Source organism: Equus caballus, chromosome 2 (assembly GCF_041296265.1).
Source record: "Equus caballus isolate H_3958 breed thoroughbred chromosome 2, TB-T2T, whole genome shotgun sequence".
In the NCBI taxonomy this organism is placed as follows: domain Eukaryota; kingdom Metazoa; phylum Chordata; class Mammalia; order Perissodactyla; family Equidae; genus Equus; species Equus caballus.
The window spans coordinates 40824433-40840108 of NC_091685.1; the positions used below are offsets into that span (position 1 = coordinate 40824433).

The 15676-nt window shown below is 54.9% G+C and overlaps 1 protein-coding gene across 2 annotated transcripts in view; it reads right to left on the reverse strand.

Moving 5' to 3' along the window:
• Positions 1–4778: 4778 nt before the first annotated feature.
• PEX14 (peroxisomal biogenesis factor 14) overlaps positions 4779–15676 on the reverse strand; it is a 130308-nt gene continuing 119410 nt past the window's right edge. For both annotated transcript variants that reach the window (XM_005607620.4, XM_014737678.3), the window contains 4 exons: positions 13107–13209; positions 11856–11953; positions 8012–8103; positions 4779–6064 (listed from right to left, as the gene is read on the reverse strand). In XM_005607620.4, coding sequence (XP_005607677.1) covers positions 5617–6064; positions 8012–8103; positions 11856–11953; positions 13107–13209 — 741 coding nt within the window. In that variant the 3' untranslated portion in view covers positions 4779–5616. The remainder of the gene's footprint in view (positions 6065–8011; positions 8104–11855; positions 11954–13106; positions 13210–15676) is intronic.

The following is a 15676-nucleotide window of genomic DNA, read 5'->3' on the forward strand; positions in this document are numbered from 1 at the left end:
AGGCCTTCGGGGGCAGCTCTTGGGGGCTCCAACTTCAGCTGTCTCGGGGACTCCTGGGGCCCAGGGGAGGGAGGACGGATACTCAGGGCAGACTCCACAAAACTGCCCCCAGGTCTTCTAGGCCCGGATGGACCACAGCAGACGCACACACAGTGGATGGGAGGCCCTGCCTAGAGGCGGGCACGGCCAGCTTCCAAGCTACACTCAGGACAGGGCAGGCGCCAGGACCCAGGGCAACGGATCATGAGGGCCCCGTGTCCAGGGCAGGGAAGGGGGCACTGGGTTTCAGGGCACTCCTCAGAAGAGCCTCAGGGGAACAAGGGCCTGTGACCCAACAGGATGCTGCACCAGGCCAACGCGCTGCCCCGATCCCACGCACTGCCCCAGACGAGAGAAGCGCCCACCACGCCCATCAGGAGCTCACCCTCAGAGACAGTGTCGCCCACCTCCAAGAAGGAGGGGCCTGCAGCTGCCGCGGTGCCCCACCCCAGGGGTGTGGAGTGGGCCCAGGCCCCACAACACTCCCTGTGGCTTGTTGGAATCAGTTGGAATTGCAGTTAAACATGTTTTCATTCTGAGATTTAATTAGCTGTGGTGGTGTGATGCTCCTACACCCAAACTGGGGCAAATTCAAGAGTTTTGTAACCTCTTGGAAAGAGCCAGAACCAGCTGCACGGGCTGGTGCTGAGCTCAGTGGCCTGCCCACCTCCCACGACCTGGCCCAGCTTGGGTGCTACCGCAGCTGAGTCAACCACAGAAGCCAGGCCTGGGCATTCACAAGCGGCCTTGCCCTAGCCCACCCGGACCCGCAGCCACAGGGCCGCCCTCCCCCCAGGCAGCGGAGCCAGCACGACCAGTGAATCTGGGCAAAGGCAGCTTGTCCATCCACCTTCATGAGAGGTGCCCCTGGCCCCAGAGGCTGTCTTGGCCCAGGGCCAGGGCACAGGGGCTGGTAGATGGAGGGATGCTGGCCCAAGGTCTGGGTCAGGCCTCTAGGAAGCAGGGTGGGCGGCAGGACCCCTCAGACAGGCTGGAGTTCTGGGGACACAGTGGGAAACGAACAAGGACCAGGCCTGTGCCACCCTACTGGGAGGAGCCACCCCACCCTCTGGGACAGGTCAGACAGGAAGTGCCTCCCAGGAGGCCCACAGCCAGCACAGGAGGCACATGGCGGCTGGAGCAGCCAGACCTAGCTGCTTCTCCTCCTGTGAGCCCCGCAGCTCATGCCAATCGGGGGAGACACCACGGCCTTGGAAAGTCCAAGGCCTTTTCCCCGCCAAAAAACCCCAAGGCCCTGCCCTGACTTCTCACTGCTCAGCCCTGCCCAGAACCTCCCCGAGGCCCGGCTGCCACAGCCTGGACCTACAGGGCATCCCTGGAACTGCTGATGCCCTGGAGCCCATTCTCCCGGGGCGGCCGGGCCGGGGAAGCCCAGAGCGAGGCGCCCGAGTTCCCAAGGTGTATTTAAAAACGTGGGCCCGTCACCTGAAGGAAGATCCTTTCAGGACTTGTCAGGCAGGAGGGAAAGCCTTCAGGAATTCTCCTTATGACATGATAAAATCTCACTTTTTCTAGAAAAGCATGAAGTTTAAAATGCTCAATGAAAGCAAACTATTAAGGTTTGTTCATGATTCAAGTGAAATGCACCAAGAATGCTGGAGATTTCAAACTGGTTCGACCTTAGAAAGAGTGCCCGAGAGTCCTGAGCTGGGGGCTGGGGGCGGCAGAGGCCGGGGCCCCCACTCGGGCCCTGGGTGTTGGCCTGTGCCAGCTCTCCAGCAGACCAGGTGGCGGTCACACGGCAGCACCACGCCCTGGAGGCATCTGCCCAGGCACTGCCCCTGGCAGGCGGCAGCGGATCCTGGGTTGGGAAACATCTGTGCAGGGGGAAGGAGCAGGGGCCAGAGAGGGGTCAGCCAGCACTGGGGTCTACCCCCAAGAGAGCACCTCACCTGAGGCTGAGCCACCCCCACCTGGAGGGTCTCACTGGTGCCTTTGCGTCTGCTCTGGAGCCTGTGACACTTTTCTCTGAGTGCCTTGGCAAAAACAATTTTAAACAAACAGATGAAGAAACAGCAAGGATTAAGTAAACTCCTCAGGATTGGGCTGTCAGGCTCAGAAAATGTCTCCTGCCTGCCCTTCCTTTCTGGGGCAGGGCAGGGCAGGGCAGGGGCGGGGCAGCGCTGGGCTGGGGTGGGGAACGGGACTGCAGAGGGCTGGGCTGGGGCGGCGGCAGTCACCAGTGGAGCCGGAGGTCAGGGTCCAGGCCTGAGGAGGAGCATCTCAGCGCTCCTGGCTGGGCACAGAGGCGCGCGGAGAGGAGCCTTCTGCAGAACCCTCCACTCCCACCTGACGTGAGCCCCCAAGGACACGATTCACTCTTCAGTGACACAAGCAAGTCACACAACACCGTGAAGAGGAGTTCCCGTTTTTATTCAAAAGGAGAGAGACAGAGACTAAGCACACCTGTGAAACCGAAAGGAGAGGCGGAAGGGGGATTTTTCACTCTATTCCCTTCTATATTGACTGGATTTTTTAAACATCTGAGATGTACTCCCACAATATGAAAAAAAAAGCACATTTACAAACTCAGCATCCCCTCTCCCTCATCCAGAACGCTCCCCTTCCCAGCCAGGGGTCCCAGCCCGCGTCTGTATGGCCCCTCTGCCAAAGGAGGCTGACCCGGGACAGGCAGATGGAGCAGCAGCCCCAGGGATGCTCCCTTGCCACCTCGCCTGCTCCGGGGGTGTCGCTAACACCCACAGAGTGCTGGGGCTGCCAGGGCAGGGCCACCAAGTCACAGTGAGGTGGCTGGGAGACCCTGGGGCCAGGAGGGCCGTCCTGCAGCCTCTCAGCACTGGGGTGAGTTCTTTCCTAAAAGACACTTTACAAAAATACATTGTAATTGAGTTTAATAATCTTCTCCTTTCCAGAAAGGGCCTGACAGGCGCTGCCTGCTGCTCACTTCTGCCCCATTCCAAATATTTTTACCTTATTTGGATGAAATGCATTATTTTTCTAATGAAAGGCTTTTTTTCAAAGGGCTGTTTTCCCTCTGTCCGGCAGCTGCCTTTATTAGGCAGCACTCACGCCGTTTTGGGGAGGGGTTTTTTTTCTCCCTGAAATCACGCCAGACTCTCTGTCCTCAAAAGCCGAAATCAGCGCATAGGACCCGCAGGGCAAAAGGCCTCTGGGCCCAGGCTTCTCTCTGCACGTGAGCCCCAGGGACGTGCGGGCCCACCGACCACCCAGGCTGGAAAGAACAAGCCCTGTGATGCCCCGCTGCCCCTGCCCCAGGGACAGTGATGCCCCAGGGAGTTCTCTCTTGGGGGCCAGGGGTTCCCTGGCCATTGCTGGAGCTCTCCTTCCGCTGCACCCACCCAAACAGCTCTGGCTGCATCTCCACTCCAGGCTATCTGCCCTCTGGTCTCCCTGTCTGGTTCCATCGTACGCGGAAATGTCTGGAAAGTTAGAGACAATGACGAATGGTCACCAGGCTAAAGGGGGAGACCCCCGTGACCGCTCACACAGGACCCAGCGTTTCTTTCACTGAGGAGGTCAGAGTGCAGAAAACCCTGTCTCCAGCCCCCAGAGGCCTGTCCTGTGGAGAAAGACTGGGGCTTCAGACCAAGCCCCAGCCCTCTGCTCAGTGGTTAGGTCTGCCTGCCCGGCTCCCCAGACACTGGGAGTCCTCATCCAGGCGAGGCTGGTGGCCCCTGGGGACTAAGATGGCAAAGAGGCAGGGGTGACTCTCAACGTGGGCTCTGCTTGTCCCTAGGGAGCACACGGTGGGAAAACGGACCACACGGATGTCATGAGATGTTACGAGCATCAAAGACAAAACCTGAGAAACCAGGCCGGATGGCTGGACACTCAGGAGGGTTAAAGAGAAGGCGACATCCCCACGACCTGACACCTCGGGAGTGCCCCAGGCCCAACAGTCAGGGAGGGGTTTGATGTTGGGGCGGCAGAGCATTGGGCCCGGAGCCCTCAAAAGGGGCCTAAGCAGGAGGTGAAATGTTTTCTGAGACAAAACAGCCCCAGTGCCAAGTCTCTCACCCGCTGCCTCCTCCTTCCCCAGGGCCAGGGCGGCGGGAGGCCGGGCTGAGGCTGGGGCAGGCGGCCAGCCCGAGGGGTGCACACCTACCGGCTGCCGAGCTGCACCGCCACGGCGGGCGGCCACTGTCCCCGCACTTCATTTCCAAGGCCTTTGTCTACACAAGGAGCCCAGAGAGACGTGACCAGGCCCTCTGTCCCCACCCCCGGCCACAGCACTGGGGGCTTGAGGGAGCCGAGCGCTCCTTGGCAGGAGCATTGCGCTGTTTTTCTGGGTTTAGCTAAATGCTGTGTGAAGGTTAAAGGGAGACAGGGAGGGAGAGCGGGAGAGGAGACGGGGGAGGAAGAGAGAGCGAGACACACTCTCTCCTGGGAGCACACTCATCCATTTAAGGAAGGAGAGCTCATCACACTCAACACCAGGTCTATATACAGTAACGCAAGGTCCCTTCTCCTCCTGGATCAGAATGTCGCCCCTTCGGCACTCGGGACTGAGGATGAAACCCTCCAGCTCTGGGTGAGCGGCCCACGAGACCTGCCTTGGGGAGGGGCTGGACAGGGGAGGCAGGGGCTGCCAGCCATCACGCCCACCTGCAGGGCTGCCCAGGCGTTCCCCCCACATGCCCTCCTGTCCCTCCCCAGGGCTCACCTGGCACAGCCTTAGCCGAGACCCACCTCCCAGGCTCGGGTGCTATGAGCAGACAGGCAGCCACAGGCAGGAATTAAATAGTGGCAACTCGTATTTATTACAATTATATACAGTCGTATCTTATATTCTGAAACTTATACCTGATCACACAAGTGAACATGTGTTTCTGGGTAGGAGGGACAGAAAGGAAGGCCCTGATGCCTGGCTCCGACGTGGGAGTGAGAACCACGTCTCGCCATGGGGGTAGCTGAGCCACGACGCGGCAAGCGAGGTCGTCAGAAGTGCAGTGTGATTTCATCCGGGAGGACGACAGGGCGCTGTGGGGCTGGGACAGGCACACAAGGGCGGCATCGGTCGCGCAAGACCTGGCTGTCGGGCCCTGGAAGGCCCTCGCCCAGAGAGGAGCACAGGGCTGTGGCTTTTGGAAACACAAGACAGCCCCTTGGTCCCTGGCAAGAGTGACTGAAGGAGCGTGGGGGAGGGGGGGCGGTGGGACAGCAGACACCAGATCAACGCAGCTCCTCCTCCACTGAGGGTCAGGAGTCAGGTAAGAAAACTACCTCTTGTCATGCACGGTGTTAGGTTAGCTAAGACGCTCGGCAGACACACCCTGGACAAGACGTCTGTCCAGGAGATGTGGCTGAGGGGGGCTTGAGACGAGAGAATTTGGCGCCCCCAGCCTGACATGGGAACAAAGTTAACGGCCCATCTGAGCTGAGGAAGTGGCGGGCGTGGCCGAGCTGGCGTTCGGGCGAGAGGAGGCTGGGTGGACAGAAATGCAACCCCACGCCAGGGCCCAGGCCCCAGCGGAATCTGTGACAGCTGTGCTCCCTACTCGGCTCAAGGCTGCCCTCCCAGAGCCAGAGGAGGAGTCAGGGCCTGGCCATGTCCCCAGAGGCTGAACGACCACCCTAGTCCCGCTCACTCTCGTTGCTGGCGCCCTCGGGCCGCCGCAGCTTCTCCACCTGCTCATTGATCTGCCCGTCCCCGCCCCGGCGGTCCTCCCTCTGCACCCCCAGGCAGTCCTCCTCGTCCACGTGGCTCACGTCCTCGTCCTCCTCGTCCTCCTCGTCCTCCCTCTTCTCCTCCTCGCCCTGTACCTCCATCCTCACCTGGCCCTTGACGTCCACCACCCCCTCACCCTCCTCCTGGGGGCCCAGCAGGTGGTAGGTGGCTGTGGAGCCCTCAGGGCTGTGGCCCTCCTTCACGGGCGAGGAGGATGTGGACTCGTTGCTGACGGGCGAGATGTCGCTGCTGCTGTGGTGGTTCACGGCAGCTGGGCTGGAGGGTGGAGGCGACTTGACTGGGATCTGCCAGGAGGGAATCTTCGGGGCCGATGGCGACGGCGGGAACTGTCTCCTGGCAGACAAGGGAGATGATGGCAGGGTTGGTGACAGCATTCCTGGGGCTCCCATCCTCAGCAAAGCCACACTCTCCTGATCCCAAGTGCTCAGCAACAGTAAGCAGCTCCCCCAGGGCCAGGGACCAGGTACCAAATTGAGCTCTCCCGCCCCCCGCCCCCCACCTCTCAGGAACTAGAACTCTTGGCCAGTAGAAGGGTTGAAGCAGCTGAGACAAAAGCCAGAGGTGCCCTGTGCTGCCACAGACCACCCTGCCCCACTCAGAGGACCTCCCGGATCCTCCTTGCCCTGGGCCAGGCCCTCCCCTCCTTGCAGGTGCTGGACAGCCAGCCCTGAGGGGCCTGCCATGCCCTGGAGCCCCCTCCCCCCTGGTCCTTAGCAATGGCCCAGCCTCCAGTCTTTGGAGAGGGAATGCGTGAGGACGGGGAGCCAGAAGGGGAAGCAGGACTGAGCCAGAGGACTGGGAACCCAAGATACCTGGGCCTCGACTCTCACTTGTCTATGGCCTGGGCCAAAGGCGAAGGGGGCCTGGCCATTGGCCTCAGGATTAGAAACATCGCAGCTAGAAGGGTAACACTGGTGCACTTTGCTAGAAAAACCTCTGAGCTGAGCAGTTGGCAGGGAAGACTCAGTTCTCCACTCCTGTTTCTGCCGCGGGCCGCGGGCCAGCAGCCAGGCCAGACCAAAGCCGTTCCAGAAGGGACCTGGGAGGTCAGGTCTGCTTGGCAACAGCTTGGAAATCAAGCTCTAGGACAGGCAGGTCCACCTCTGCCTGAGCCAAGAGGACAAAGGCCTGCTCTCTCCCTGGCTGCCCCCCCGCACTGTCCCACCAGCACTGGTCCTAGGACAGCACCTCCGCCTCAGATCCCACGACACAGACTACACACGGTGAAGGTGGCACGAACGCTAACAAGAAATTCACTTTGCAGTTTTCTTGACTCTAACTCTCTGTCCCCCTGGCCTCAAAGGCCCTTGTCTCCTATGTTCGGAAACACAAAGGATTTCTCCTGATGACAACATTCTGGCTGCCCCTGAGCTCAGTCACACCTCTCTCAAGACTACGTTCTTTTCTTCAGAGAGGACCTGGAAAAAGGTGGCCTGGAGAACTGGGTTCTCTGGCTGGGGCCACGAGAGCCCTCCAGCCCCCTATCCTCGACCCCACCACCCTCTGCCTTCATACTGCCTCCCCTCCCCACTAAACCCCGGCCTGCAGAGAAACCAGAGCCTGAGCAAGGTGTCCTGGGGAACCCTGCGGGGGGGGGGGGGGGGGTCAACCATCCCGGTGTCCCAGAATTGAGCGCTTCCTGGGACATGGGACGAACCCGGGCAAGCCAGGACAAGTTGGTCACCCTCCATTCAGGGCTGCACTGACCTCCTGTCGGGCTCACAGAAGGTGCTGTCACTGCAGAGGAACAGCAGGGGGAGACCAAAGAAGCTGGGGGTGGGGAGACAGGCACTGCTTTCTGCCCTCACCTTGATTCTAGAACCCTTCCTACTAAGGCCCTCTGTGGGGATGTTCTCTGGGAGTAAGCTGTCACTGAGAGGTCCAGCCAGGGTTCAGGATGAAGGAGAAGGTGGCCCTGTCGGGAGCTCCCGTTTTCAGATGAGGATGTTCTCCTCTGCTCAAAGTCCTAGGATCTGGCCCCAGCTGTCCTTGACCAGGGCTTGACGGGGCCAAGAAACTACCTGCATTTCAAAACTCTCGTGGGCACTGCACTGTCCCCCTGGAGCAGGGAGAGAAAGGAGGCCCACTGGTGAGAGAAAGTAGAAGCTCAAAAGATTCCAATCAATGCCTGAATCACCAGCTCAATCAGGGGCTGGATGGACAGGAGCTCCTGGGGACAACACCCCTCACTCCCGTGACAGCCAGACCGGCCCCAAGGGCTCCCACTCCCCAGTCCCAGGCTGGCAGCAGAACAGAAGCGTGAGCCTTCTCTCCTCCTACCGATTTAAGAGAAGCCCTTTCAAGGAGTTAATTTCCGACTTGAGTTCATTGATATTCTGGGACTCCAGGATCCAGTTGGTAGATGTGGTGGCCTGAAAGTCAAAACACAGGGGAACAAGGATCAGAGTGGCAGCTGCCTCCTGCCCCGTGGAACTCAAACAGCCAGGGTGGCTAGAGAGCTGCGGCTTCACTACGCTGGGCACAAGTGGCAGGACCTGGGGGCATTCCGTGTCCTATGTGCAGCCTGGTGACCCCTGGGAAGGTTCTGTCACTGCCCATTCAGGGGTCTGCTTGCCTGGGTCTCCCTGCTTAGGTGATAACACCCTAAAAACAAACATTCTCCTAACACTACCTGCTCGGATAGCTGACAATATTAAGGAATCATGACACACACTGAGGTATGATAATGGTACTGTGGTGACGTAAAATAAAATGACGACAACAAAAGAGCCCTTATCCTTTAGAAATACACACTGGAGTGTCTGCTGTATGGAACGACATGCTGTCTGGGATGCGCTTCAAAATAACCTGGGGGTAGGGGTGTGGGCAGAGAGGAGGCAGCGGCTCCGAGGCAGCATGCTGCAGCTGTGTGATGGGAACATGTGGCTCACTGTGCGGCCCCCTTCATTTCTGTGTGGTTTGAAATGTCCCATTAAAACAAAACAAGTAAATTCCATCTTGACACCAACTACCCCCTCTGCCTAAGTCCCTGCCCTGTAGAGACAATCACGCAACACACAGACATGCACTCTGGGCTGAGACAGGCAGCCGCCTCGACCCACAGGTACGGGAGCCTGAGAGCTGCCTGGAGGGTCAGGGCGACATCTGAGCACCTGCCCAGCCCAGTGCCCAGCTCGAATCTCAAGCAGGCCTCCAAGACAGGCTTCACCCAGCGTGCACTTCCACCCGCTGCTCAGACAGTGGCTCCCGGCTCTGTAAGGTCAGGTCCCAGACCCTGCCCTACTGTCTGCAAAGCCACGACCTGCAGGCCATACTATCCACTGCCGTTCTTTTTTTTTTTTTTTTTTTTTTTTTTTTTTTTTTTTTTTTTAAAGATTTTATTTTTTCCTTTTTCTCCCCAAAGCCCCCCGGTACATAGTTGTGTATTCTTCGTTGTGGGTTCCTCTAGTTGTGGCATGTGGGACGCTGCCTCAGCGTGGTCTGACGAGCAGTGCCATGTCCGCACCCAGGATTCGAACCGACGAAACACTGGGCCGCCTGCAGTGGAGCGCGCGAACTTAACCACTCGGCCACGGGGCCAGCCCCGTCCACTGCCGTTCTTTTGGGATGACTCTGAAGGCTCAGCAGAGGGAAAGAGGCCATCCTAGGACTTAACCTCAAGGCATTCCCTGAGGAGAGCCCATGGAGGACACAGCCACAGTAACCTCAGACAAACACCATCCTTCCATGCACACCTTTCCCCTTGGAATTTGACAGTTTTCCAAATAAACTTCAGAGATCCACACCTTTCTTTTTCGCAAATGCTGCTGAGACAGATGGAGATGAAGAAAGCCCAAACAGTGGTCCCCTAGACGATAGTTGCCAGTGGTCAAGCGGCCTGTGAAGTGTTTATGGGCCAATTTCAGGTGTGATGGCCTCAGGCGTGCAGGCCTGTATCATCTAGATTAGAGGACACCTTGAGGTGGCTTCAAGTGCACAGAGTAATCACGCAAGGCCCCCACTTCCCTGACACAGCTACCCGGCCTGACACAGAAAACCCGAGCTGTAGGTTTAAGAGAATGCGAGGAGCCTGAGGCTGGCAGAGGGGAGCCCTGGGTGTTCCTGGCAGCCTGAAGCCAGCCTCTGACATGGGATGGAGGCTGCTTGGGGCCCCACCCAGGCAAGCACCCCAGGTGGGCACACCTTTGCAGGGAGAAGCTCCTCAGGGCGGCCTGCAGGTCTTGGAAAAGAAAATCTAGGCAGCCGTGGAGCGAGCGCCCACAAACACCCGCCGCCTTCACACACATCCCCCCAGGGTCTCCACTCCAGACCACCAGACAGCGCAGATCCAGGAGCCACTGTTCTGGCTTCTCTGAGACCTTGAAAGCTATAGCAGCCCATTAACAAGGGAGCAATTTCCACTCACCGGCCTACAAAGGACTCAAATTTCCAAACGCATATGGTGCCAGATGCCAGGATTTAGAAATAAAATCTGACATCTGGGGCTTTTTAGCCAGTCTCTTTAAAAAACAGTTGTAGAAAACTCCCAGCCTTCAGTTTTATGTAGGTTTTTAAATTACTTAACGCTCTTCTTTTTAATTTTTTACAGAGCTGCAGTAGGAGTTTGGAAGCCAGAGACAAAAACTTACATTACAGCTGAGAAAACACAGCTCTGGGCCTTTGGTTTACGGGGTAACCAAAGTCTTCACACATACAGGTTTAGATACCAAACCAGCGAGCCCCACTTCAGTGCAGGACAGAATGAGAGGGGTGGGGATGGGCAGGGGGCAACAGAAAAAAAGCAAAGGAAACTCTCAGAGGTGGCTTTCAACCACCAAGCACAATCCTGGGCCCCCTCCCCTCAAAATGCAACATGTGGTCTTAATCTTAATGCTTGAGGTCTGAAAACAGTTTTCCAATTTCCGGAATGGCTTTTGCCATTGGCAGGCCACCTCTCCAAAAGATAATAGAGGGGAATGGGCTGGCCTTCACGCTGCTTTAAGGCTGCTGGCCTGCCCCCGGGGAGTGTGCACCACTGCCAACCAGAGCCCAGAGGAGGAGGTGCAAGCAGCACCTCTGTGGGGGGCGGATCCAAGGAGGGTATTCTCGGGCCCTCTCTTCACAGGAGGCATATCCCAGATTCCATTGGAAATGGAAAGATTCCAATTTTGCTGGGTTCTGCAAACGCGAAAGATTTGAGCGCTGGCTCACACCTCGTTGTGCACTGGGGTAGCGCTTCCCCTGGGAGAGCCACTCAGAGTGAGATCCTTCACAGCAAGGGCTGCATGGAAGCCGCCAGAAAGCAGAACAGAAGGGGATGGAGTGGGGAGGACAGTGGACGCCCTGGAGACACTGGACCACTGTCTCCTTGGACCACCATCCAAGACAGTTGCTCAGGAATGACCCTGTCACACACTCACAGAACCCAGGCCAGAGAGTGAAATCCTGGGAGCGACTGGAGCCAGGCACTGCTCTAAGCATGTAAACACACACTGAAGGAGGCACATTATAGCTCCATTTTACAGACGAGGAAACTAAGACTCTGAGAGATTAAGTAACTTGCCTGTGGTCACATGGCTGGCATGCGGCAGAGGAGGATTTTGACCCAGGCGATCTGATCCCAGGGTCTGATTTTGCCAAGACAGCTTCAGGTGTGGAAGTGAGGACTGGAAACCGGCCTAGTCAATCCCAGTTGGTTCTATATTCCTTTAGGGGTTACCTGACTTCCTGAGACCCGGGTTTTGAAAATCTACCACTGCAGCAGAGCCTAGCCCAGTGCCTTGGCACACCTCCCACCCTGTTCCCTGGAATCGTTCTTGGAAATGCTGTGACCTGTAACCTAATCTGCAGGTAGAGACCACTCTGTGTCTACAGTGAATGCCTCCAGAGCTGAGGTGTGTGCTGTCATAGGAAGGCCACAGGCAGAGAGCTGCTTTTCCTCCCTCCTATTGGGAGGTGACACAGAGACAGAAAGGACAGCCTCGATCACTGAATACCATGCCACTCACAGGGTGACTGCCTCCTTTCTCTACAAGGGTGGTGTGGGCCCCTATTGTGCAATCAGCGTGGGAAAAGGCAAAGTCAGACCCCACAGAACGTAGCAAACTGGGCACAAAGGACGACAGCAGAGAGCCATGCAGGGTAGACCTGGACCTGGAAGGACCAGAGAGTCAGGGACAAGTACCTTGGCTGTGGCCAGTTCATGGGCGAGCTCCTGGACTTTCTGCTGCTGCTGAATCAGCAGCTCCTGGACCGAGGCTAAAGTTGTCTGTAACTGAGTCACTGGGAGGAGAGAGCAGTGCATCTCCGTTAAATGATACACACCGATTCTTCCTTCTCTCTGTCCACACACCTTAAGCTGCTGCATCTAATTTATCTGCAGACATCCCCTCCATCCGTGTAATTTATCTGCACTCTGGGTAATCCACCTGCACTGCATCTAACCTCTAGTATTTCTACTTTATCTTCCTATTGTGTTGTTGTCCATGGTCAACAGTATATCCATCCAAAACCTCTCCCCTCTAATTATATCTGCTCATGATTTGCTTGGCTCTTCCAACTTCTGTAACGTCTGCATCCCTCATCTCACGGGCCTCGCTGTGTCTTTATGGAACTCACGGAAAGTCTCCAACCCTGGAAGAGACACATCTCAGGTCTCCACAATAGCCAGGAGTGGTTAAAAACTGCAAATCCCATTTCCCCACTGCTCCTTCCTACCCTCTCCACTCAACCCAAGGAGGCTAGAGCTCCCCAGTGTCATGTGACCTTGCCTGGGCCTTGGGGCCACCACCACACCACCAGGTTTTGGAGTGCTTTGCAAATGGGCCCCGGAGGGACAGACTGCTGCCTGGGGCAGCGGCTCTCTCACTTGCCTGAGTTTTTAGATTCAGAGCCTCCACCTAGTAAACAAGTTTATAAAGGAGAAAAGCCACCTCTGGTGCGACAGGTCCCAGCTAATCTGGACCATCATTGGGGCACTGGGTAATGAACGCAAGCCTGGTGGAGTCGATGACAGAGGAGGTGGCCGGGGTCCCGGGAGCCACAGTAATTACAGCCTCTCTTGACCCTGTGTTGGATTCTTAGAGGGAAGGGGGGAACTCGCTGAAAACCCCCCTGAAAACCTCATAGAAGCAGAAATTAAAAATGAACTTTACAGCCCTTAGAAAGGCTGTCATTTTATTCCCCTTATTAATATTCTGAGGTTGGGAGCCTTTCCGTAAAAACATAATTAATTGAGGCCGCGCCGACAGTAAACAAGCAATTTCAAATTAAACCGAAATGACGGCGGCTTCATTTGCAAATGTGAACAGATTCTCAGAGCAGATAAATGAAGTCACCACATAAAGTGGAGACGGAGGGGCAAGGGGAGGGGGCAGAGAAGGGGCTGCTTGGAGAAGGCTCTGAGGGGTGACTTGATGGAGTCATTAATCTTTACCTGTCTGTGCCACGCTGCCACTCAGCTCCGAGAGACTCGCCTCCATCCTCTCCAGCTGCTTCCTGTCCTCTCGGCCGCCCATGATGAGGGGGAGCAGGTATTTCTACAAGAAGCAGGGTGGGCGTGAGGAATGGGCACATACATGGGGTTATTCTCCAACAATCTCTGAAATTCTGCGGACCAACTTTCTGTCACCCCGGGGTTTTGAAAACTCTAGGCAAACACCCGTAAATGAACAAGATATTCAAAAGTTACAGACTTCAATTACAACCATGTGAAAATTCTGTCTGAATAAGGACCAGGGAATAGGGACACAAAAAATCAATGTGATCTATTGTGATGGCGAATTCTTCGTTCATTTCTTAGTTTTCTTATGGTGCTACATATAATACTTCTGCAACAAAAATATTTAAAATTCTACTTTAAAAGTTGTAAGATAAAAATGTTGAAGGTTATATAAGAAAGTGATACCACTGGTGGCCTCCACGGACCAGTGGGTAGGGAAGCTTTTTACTGTATACGTTTCTAAACCTTTAACGTTTTGAAGCATGTGAATGAATTATCCATTCAGAAGTAAATGAATAAAATTAAATAGGCAAAAAATTATTCGAGAAACTAGATGAAAATCCACAACAGATTTCTGGGACCTTTGGTTCTTTTACTGGGGGGTAATATATGGATATTCTGAGGCCATCAAAAGAAGTCACCTCAGTCTTTTTCTAAGCTAAGCCTTGAATCCTCAGAACAAGCTTCCTTCGGATAAGAGCCAAATACAGTCAAATTCCCCCAGAACTGAGACACGGGGGCAAAAGGGAGAGGAAGGGGCAGAACCAGAAGAAACTGACCATGGGGGAAAAGGAAGCTGACGCTGCGAGGCAATCAAACGAGGGAGCCAGGTTGTGGGGAGCCCAGACTAGGGGAAGATGAGGGTCTTGGAACATTCAGGAAGAAGGCAGCTGGAAACTGGTTGCCTGCTTTGCGGTATAAAGGGGTGGAAGGTGGGCAATAGGGTGCCCGAGGGGAGAGCTGGATGAAAGAACCTGTGCTCTGAACTCCAAAAGCTCAGGACTTGGCACCCTCCCATTTCAGGAGCGTGAGACCAGTCAACAACTTCAGTGGGATGACACTAAAGGCAGCACAGCGCAGGCCTGGCAGGTGTGACCAAAGGAGAACTTTGGTTCCTACTCCATTCGGGGCCCAGATAGGAAAAAAGACAGCAACTTATCCATTAAGCTTTCCGTATTGGGGAAGGAAAAGGATGTCTCTCACAGGGGTTTGTGGGAGAACTCATCTCAAGAGCCACTCTAAGTGAGGATCGTTATTTAGCATACGGGTAGACGCACTCTCTATTTTGCAAAGTGCTTTCCAACCACCATGTGAGTTATTACCCACAACTGGGCTGAAACTCATCAAATGCAGCCTTAGTTCCAGGTTGAAAATTTCCTAAGAATAAAAGTCAAGAAATTCTTATATATGTAACGAACTAAAAATTCCATTTCTGAGATCAGAAATGCCAAGGGAAGGAGCACATACGCAACCCCAGCCTAAATCTTTCCCTATTTATAAAACAAGAAGACAGTTTCTTACCTCTTTTTTTTTTTTTAATTTAAAGAAACTATTAGCAGGTGTTTTAGTGGCTCTCTTGTCACCACTGTGACTGATCTTCCAAAGTCTCTTTTCTTTTTTAAACCAGAGAGTGAAGATCAGAGCTTCATGGAAACAACTGATGATCTCTCTGCTTTGCTCCCAGGGCAGCTACGCTCTCCGTTTCTACCAGATCACAGCCCGTCGGAGGGCAGCCGTGTGACGATTAGGTACTGCTTAGGAGAGCCGGGACGTTAATTTGAGAATTGCGACTTAGCATTTTATTCTTCTTGGTGATTGTATGCAGTTAAGTGACTGGAAACAGGCTTTTAGTACACAAGGTATGGGGAGGCATGGGGTGAGAGGGAAAAGTCCCAGGACCCAGAACATGGTGCCTCTGGATTTCTGACACGGAAATGTCCAACTCCAAGAATAGCTGTTACACTGAAAAAATTATAATCTGCTACAACTCTGTCATTAGCTTTTGCACTAAGTCAAAAATTAAGAACCTCAGATTGCACTGTTCAAACATGTTTCACATACATACTGAAAGTTACAGCAGTGAGACTGGGTACTCATTCACATTCTTTTTAAAAAGTCTGTAAACAAGGGCTGGAGCTGCAGGCGGCAGCAGAAGGAAAGGGGCTTCTCTCCAGGGCCAGCAGAGGGTAAGTCCTCTGGCCACTGTTTCATCTGATCTCTGGGGACCTACCCTGGCTCTGCATCTTCTGGAAAAGACTCATTTGTTTCAGATCAACATTAGGATCTGGTAGTTAGTATCTGGAATCAAGGAAGTAAATGCTCACTTCATGCCTGCAGTTCTGCTGTAAGCAGTGAACTCTGGGATCCTGACAGTTGACCATGGAGTCTGGGAAAAAATCCTAGATTTATATAGATGCCAATACAATACATAGGAGACAAAAAGTAGATCCCATAAATATGATCACACTGGATTCTCAAAGCTAGTTTTAAATACTAAGATAGAA